The sequence below is a fragment of the Anopheles coluzzii genome, chromosome X (assembly GCF_943734685.1).
Source record: "Anopheles coluzzii chromosome X, AcolN3, whole genome shotgun sequence".
NCBI lineage: Eukaryota > Metazoa > Arthropoda > Insecta > Diptera > Culicidae > Anopheles > Anopheles coluzzii.
The window spans coordinates 19,109,898-19,116,364 of NC_064669.1; the positions used below are offsets into that span (position 1 = coordinate 19,109,898).

General features: G+C 48.2%; 1 protein-coding gene across 1 annotated transcript; it reads right to left on the bottom strand.

The window, feature by feature from the left end:
* Positions 1-2,055: 2,055 nt before the first annotated feature.
* On the bottom strand, positions 2,056-5,902 carry LOC120952414 (protein obstructor-E-like). The gene is made up of 5 exons (XM_040371732.2): positions 5,531-5,902; positions 3,292-3,489; positions 3,002-3,208; positions 2,723-2,936; positions 2,056-2,603 (listed from the first exon to the last, which is right to left on the bottom strand). The coding sequence occupies exons 1-5, from the start codon at positions 5,574-5,576 to the stop codon at positions 2,564-2,566; spliced, it is 705 nt and encodes a 234-aa protein (XP_040227666.1). The 5' UTR covers positions 5,577-5,902; the 3' UTR covers positions 2,056-2,563.
* Positions 5,903-6,467: the final 565 nt, after the last annotated feature.

The window sequence follows — 6,467 nt, forward strand, 5'->3', positions numbered from 1 at the left end:
TGGAGCGTTTGGTTAGTACAAGAATAGTGATCAGTGTACACCAGACATCTTTTACTTCTCGATTGGCGCTTCAAATATGCGAGGACACCTTCACCTTCATAAACAGATCCTACCACCCACAAGCAAGGATATCAAATGACATCTTCTTGCCAACCAGCACGAACAGAGCGAAGCATACATAATTCCAAACGCCACGCCAACTCTCGCTTTCTTGTGGCCCGGGATCAGGTTACCCATAATTTCATAATCACCCGCCCAGCTCCGGTTTGTAGGTCAAATCTTTGCCGCTACTCCGCTCCCTTTCGCATCTCCCAAAACCCACAGACACACACGCGGGTGCACGTTATTCAATATGCTCCACCTCCTGCTCCTCCAATTCCACCCTGGGATCCAGTTCTACGCCATCTCCACAACACGCACGGTTGCTCTCGTTTTTGCGCACAACGTCAACAAAACAACATCCTCCTCTTTGGACGGGTTTTTGGAGCCCGAAGGGCAGCAGAAGAAGCCGTAGCGAAGGGAGCGAAGTAGCAAACCAGCAAAGCGCATTGGTTCACTTTCGATTTCGTTAGCCTTGTGCGGCTGGGGCTGGGGTCGTGAGGCTCCGGCAATGCGAAGATTCCATCTTCAGCAGCCGCCTTTGGACGCGTTTGGACCGGTTTGCTGCCCGGGGGGTCCATCATCAGTTTTCGCTCGTTTCATTGTTTTTCGCTTCGGTCGCTTTTCCTTTCAAGGGTAACTGCATTATCGAGTACTAGCATAATTGGTTGATGATTGATAGCCAACGCAACTTTACTGTTTCTCCAAAAGCTGAGTGCTGATTCGACGAACGAGAAACGTACGAAAAGCTCTCGTTATAATTTATCGGAGTGCTCGTAAAAACTAGCTTATGAAATTTGCATCTGTATTTATATACAGGGTATAGAGATATGAGTTTCCGGATCTCCTACATGAGCTCCCGGGTGAAGCCGGATCTCCTGCAAGTGCCCGGACGAGATTGATTCCCCATTTTATGCCAGCCTTAATTCCCAGATTGATTGGTTTAAGGCTGGCATAAAACCACGTATGCTGTTACGCTACCGAAATAAATAAGAAGGAGAACTGCTGGAATACAAATAAAAATTAAAAACTCTGTTTTCCCCTTGAATCTGCCATTATTTCTTCTTCTTTATTCGTTGGTTGACTCTCCAAGGAGAAGAAAACATTTATAATGATATTCATCTGCAGCAACTATAAGTGAAGAAATGGAGTTCAAAACGAGTTTGGCGAGCAACAGTCGTGCGGCAAGCTGCGGGTTGGCGTTTTTAATTTTCGGCTCTGCTCCAGTTATCAGCGGCAGCAGGATCAACCGCCGGTTCTTCATGGGCGACGCCCTCCATAGAGCTGCGGCTGCTGCTGCCACCTTCTACCGTCTCTGCCAACTACCCCTAGACCAATCGGCCGGAGTGAGCGTGGAACCGGTTTGGTCACAGCCTCACCGGTGAATGTTTGGAACAATTTTCACACAGGCCGCTGGTGTGGGGATCCAGTTTCACCATTCCAGTTCTCTCCCCCCTCCTTTGATGGCGAGAACCACGCGTTCAAGGATGTTTGAGCCGCGCCCCAACACACACACACACAAACGCGCGCGGGAGCGCTCCCTTCCCCCTTTCTCAAACCGACGCGTCGTGGAAATGTCTGAAATGTCAAAAAGGGAAAGGAACCGCGCTCCAAAAGCCCTTTCAAAAGCGAGCTGATAGTGAGATAGCAAGAGAGGGTAGATTCAGAAAGGGCCTGCGTTCTAGATTTGCCCTTATTTGCTGCACACACACATATACATTCACACACATACATACATCCTCCTTTCACTCTTAGGCCTCGATCGTTGGGCAATTAGTATGCGCACGTTCCGCGCGGATGCACCGAGAGAAGGCGGCTCGACCGTCGTGGCGCTGTCTAGTGCGTCCTCTCCCCTGTTCTACTTACTTAAATATCACTCACCTTTGGCATACATCAAAACGGCTTATCTAGGTGAAAAACACGTTAAATCGGCAACGTATGCACATTTGCGCACTGTTAAGGTTTTCTGTCATTTGTTTTTGTTTTTTATTTTATTTTTTCATTTATTATTGCTCAAAACAAATTGAGAACAAAATCGTACAAGGGAGGGTTGTACAGCTTCGAGGGGTTCGTTAACATATTTTAAAACAAAAGTACAAACGTAATGAGTCTTTTCATTGGCGTGCGCTAGTACAAGAGCACTTCTTTTTGCTTTCTTTTTTCCGTTGTTGTTGTTCAGAAACAAACGACATATCGTAACGCGCACGGTCTGCGACCGTTGCCATTTTGTTGTTGTTTACTTCTTCTTCTTTTTTCTTTCTTTTTTCCTGATAACTTATGTATCGTTCTTTACTGTATTCTGGTATAGTGAATGTCGGATATTTCCGAGAAGGTGTCATCAGTCTGCAAATTCTTGGCGTTCCTTATCTTACTGGACGACAAACTACAAAGTGGGAATTACGAGGGGAATAGGAGGGACAACTGGAACGAGGGAACTCGGGGTGAGGGATTTAATGACGGCAGCTCAGTTCTTCTTCTCGTCACTCTCCTTGTACCAGTCCTCGCTAGCAAAAAAAAAAACAACAAACAAACAAATAAACCAAGATGTTAGCAGTTAGATTTGGAGTGACCAAAAAGCCTAACACGAATCTTCAAAGACGAATCTGCAGCAGTAGAAACTTACCAGCCGGGAACGTTTTCGGGTGCGTCGCATCGCTCTGTCTCCTCGTTGTACACCTCTCCGACCTGGCAGCCGAGATCACGCGGCTCCACACCGTTCAGGCAGACGTAAAACCGCTGGCAGTCGGTCGGGTGGGCGTATTTCGGGTGCGCCACAACCTGTCCGGCCTCGTCCGTCTTCTGATCCTTCGGGCAGGTGAATCCATCCTTCAGTTTCTCTGTAATGACCAACGTTACGCGTTAGGCAGACAATTGTGGTGGAAGCCGGTGACGAATATCTTACTGTTTGCTCCGGGATTGCAACCCTGACGGCCGGCATCATTCGGCCAGACGCACGTGCCCGTGTACTCGTCGAAGTGCAGCCCAGCGGTGCAGGTGATTTCGTTAGCTTCACCCTCAATGCAGTTGTAGAACACGTTGCAGACGGCCGGATCCGGATGAGCGAAGAATCCGTTGCGTCGTGGGCACAGGTTGTTGCCGCGTGGTGGTTCTATTGGAGGGTATAGGGAGATGACAATTGGATGTTTGCTCTTTTCTTGAAGGTTTCATTTTGGAAGTAACGGATTTACTTACGCAGCTCTTCACGGTTACCGCAGTCTACGTTGAAGGGCTGATCGCACTTGTTAATCTTACGAATAGTAGGATCGAAGACGAGCCCATCCGGGCAGAGTCGCTCGGTGGCACGTCCATCGACACACTCGTAGAACTTGTCGCACTGGACTGGGTCCTCGTATTGACCGTCCTTTGGTGGACACTTGAAGCTTTGTGCATCTGTTGGAAATTGTGGAAATGGAAGATTCATTATTTCGGTATTATCACGCTAATCTCCAGGGAGGCAAATCTTGCACCATTTCCAGATCAGGGGTGGAATTTGCTAATCAAAATAAAATTGACAGTCTAATCGTAATTGAAATGTGCCGATGAAAGTCACAACAACCCAAAACAACAGCAAAAGCAATTATTTCTATTCGCATACTACCCGGCAGCACAACCTGGTGTGTCAATTACGGCGATAGGTTCGCGAACCTGCGTAATGGAGCATTGAACCTCAGGATGGAGGCTTCACCACTGCACCCCGTTCCAGCTCAATGGAATAAGCCACCTCGTAAGAGAAGGTGTTTGCTGACCGTTTCGCAAGCGTACAATTGCATCGCACTCAATCAATATTGGCGTTGGGTGGATGGGCTATATCATTGTCGGCGCTGTATGCAGAGACCGAGACGCAAAGAACCCGATGCACACACTGCGGCGCCATTGTGAAGTCAAAGACGATTGATTTGCCCGTCTTCTTCGGTGTTCTGTTTCTTGATTGCCGTTGCCTCACTGCGAGCAGGGGGTATCGTCGTTTATCATCAGGTTGAAAAGCCTCTGGAGATGGGGTACCGCCTGTCCGTGTCTTCGCCTGGCTTCGGTCGTTCAGGGTCAAACGGCAGGCAATTCTGCCGCTGCAACGAAACGGGAACCCCTTTTGCTGTGGTGGCTGAGCACAAACAATTGAACGATAAATGGCGAGTGGCAGACAATGTACAGGGCTGGTAAAGGGAGGCTAGGACGGAATAGGGACAACAAGCATTATGGCAAGGCAAAAGCCTTAAAAGTGTCTTTTCACCAAGGTCTTTCAGGGTTGCGAAAGTAGTTTAGATCGTTGTGATAATCGCCGTACATAAACGATCTTCCCAGGCCGTAAGCTCCTCCAACAAGAAAGGAGTAACGTTGAAAAGCTTTCACGGAAAACTTCGTACGAAAGAGGACTAGCGTGAATCTCCTATCTCCAACCTCGGCGTACAGTGCAGCCAGATGCTTGATATAACCGGGTTGGGCTTGGATCTTTCACGCGCTTTCCTTCCTTGCAAGACAAACCGGATCTGTAAGAAATGGGAAAAAGACGGTAGCAACCACAACAACAACGGCATCCAAAATCAGAGCAAATATAATAGAGCGTTACGTAATTACGGCCCGATCGGGTTTACCCCGCGGGCGGTAGGATCTTTGGAGTGCACATATCTCGAAAGTTTCCATTTGGCTGCAATTTTCAGGTCTTGCTTACCATTCCCCAGCCTCGTCAATGTGTGTGTGTGCGTGTAGTGAACACATATGCGGGTAACTTTTCCCCGTGCAGTCGAATATTGCCGGTATTGCCGCGTTTTACCGTCTTTATTTATCACGCTTCCACCATGCTGTTGTTGTAAGGCTAATAGTTTTGCACCTTGCGGGTTGGGCGCGAGCACAGCGTTACGAAAGTAAAAGTTACGTTTCGCTCATTTGTCGCACACGGTGGCAAATAATAGCTTCCTGTTCCTCCCTGCTCACAGCCGATACTTTGATGACATAAGCGAGAGAAGCAACAAAAAAAACAACAGAATCGCGTCACGTACCGATGGCTGAAAACTACTGGAACGGAGGGTCACAATTGCGTTGCACAATTTGGCAGCATAAAACGAATCGGGAACAATCTCAATTATTTATTTTTGACAAGCCTGGATTTGGTTTCATAATTGCAGGGCAGGTTGTCTCCTATTTGTTGACACATAACTTTAAGATATTGGATGCGGATATAAAAAGGGAGTATTTTACAGCGACATGTAACCAGGAAGGAACCCTGGAAAGCATCGTGGAGGATTCAAGGATTCTAGGTCTTCAGGGAACCTAATATCAATAAAACATAACGCACATACAAAATGGGCTGAAATTTTGAATTGTCCCACATGTCTTAGGTTAATTTAGCTTCAGAGACCAAAAATATTACAATCTTTCCGGAACATTCCGAAAACGGACACTGAGTTTCGAAAGGGAAGAAATCTTCAGTACTTACAGATGCACGCGACGGTTGCCGCAAAAACGACCAAGATGTAGCGCATGTTGACTCCGATTCCGGTTAGGGTTGAACGGCGATTTGATTGTTGATGGTAACACTTGTCCGTCTGTGTCCTACGTGGTATCACACTGTGGGACTTCGTTCACGCACGGCCCAAAATGCACGCGCTAACACAAACACACACTTTCGAGGGGAGCCGTGTAGCAAATCGGTACTCTGTGCGCTCGCTTAGCAGAAGGTTCAGGCACTTCCGAGCACTTCAGTAGATTTGAATGGACTATCCAGCGCAGGTGATAATACTCTTACTTTTGATGAATCCCTCCGAACGCCAAACGTCGAACGCCGGCGGGGGATGTACCGCCTGTGTTGTGCCGTCGTGCTGTCGGTACAGGCCGGCGAATGGCGGGGAGAGCTTGGCTGCGCGAACGGCATTCGGCCAGTCCGTTCACTCCACCGTGACTTGGGTACGATATTTTTTTTTCGGTTTGCGGTTTGCCGTTCTTCCATTTCGTTTGCTCGTAGTTTCGTGGCTGCTTTTCGCTCTCTCTCTCTCTCTCTCTCTCTCTCTCTCTCTCTTTCTCTCCCTCTCTCTTTCTCTCTCTCTCTCGCTCTCTCTCCCTCTCTCTTTCCCTTCTTCTCGTTGTATTTCTCTTTTCCGCAGCGGACTTGTTCTTGCTCTGGTAGGCACTCCGGTCATGTCATATTCCAAGCGCGTTCAGCCGGTTTTTTGGTAGTTGAAGACTGGAGAAGCACTTGGGGTCTTGTGGGGAGGAAGCAAAGGGAGACCTCACTGGTTGGATTCGACGCGCACACCTTCCGGATGTGAATGCATCACAGCAACGACACGTCACCGAAGTGTTGCTGGAGTCTGCAAAAAAGTTACACGCAACCGCCAAGAAACATTGAAATGCATCGCCGTGTTATGGAGGTGCCT

What these genes read in the sequence shown, in the direction of transcription:
- LOC120952414 (XM_040371732.2), bottom strand. Translation starts at nt 5,576, where the DNA reads ATGCGCTACATCTTGGTCGTTTTTGCGGCAACCGTCGCGTGCATCT. An exon ending in CGGTAACCGTGAAGAGCTGC is followed by an intron (nt 3,209 to 3,291) that starts GTAAGTAAATCC and finishes ACCCTCCAATAG; the next exon opens with AACCACCACGCGGCAACAAC. An exon ending in CCCGAAAACGTTCCCGGCTG is followed by an intron (nt 2,604 to 2,722) that starts GTAAGTTTCTAC and finishes TTTTTTTGCTAG; the next exon opens with CGAGGACTGGTACAAGGAGA.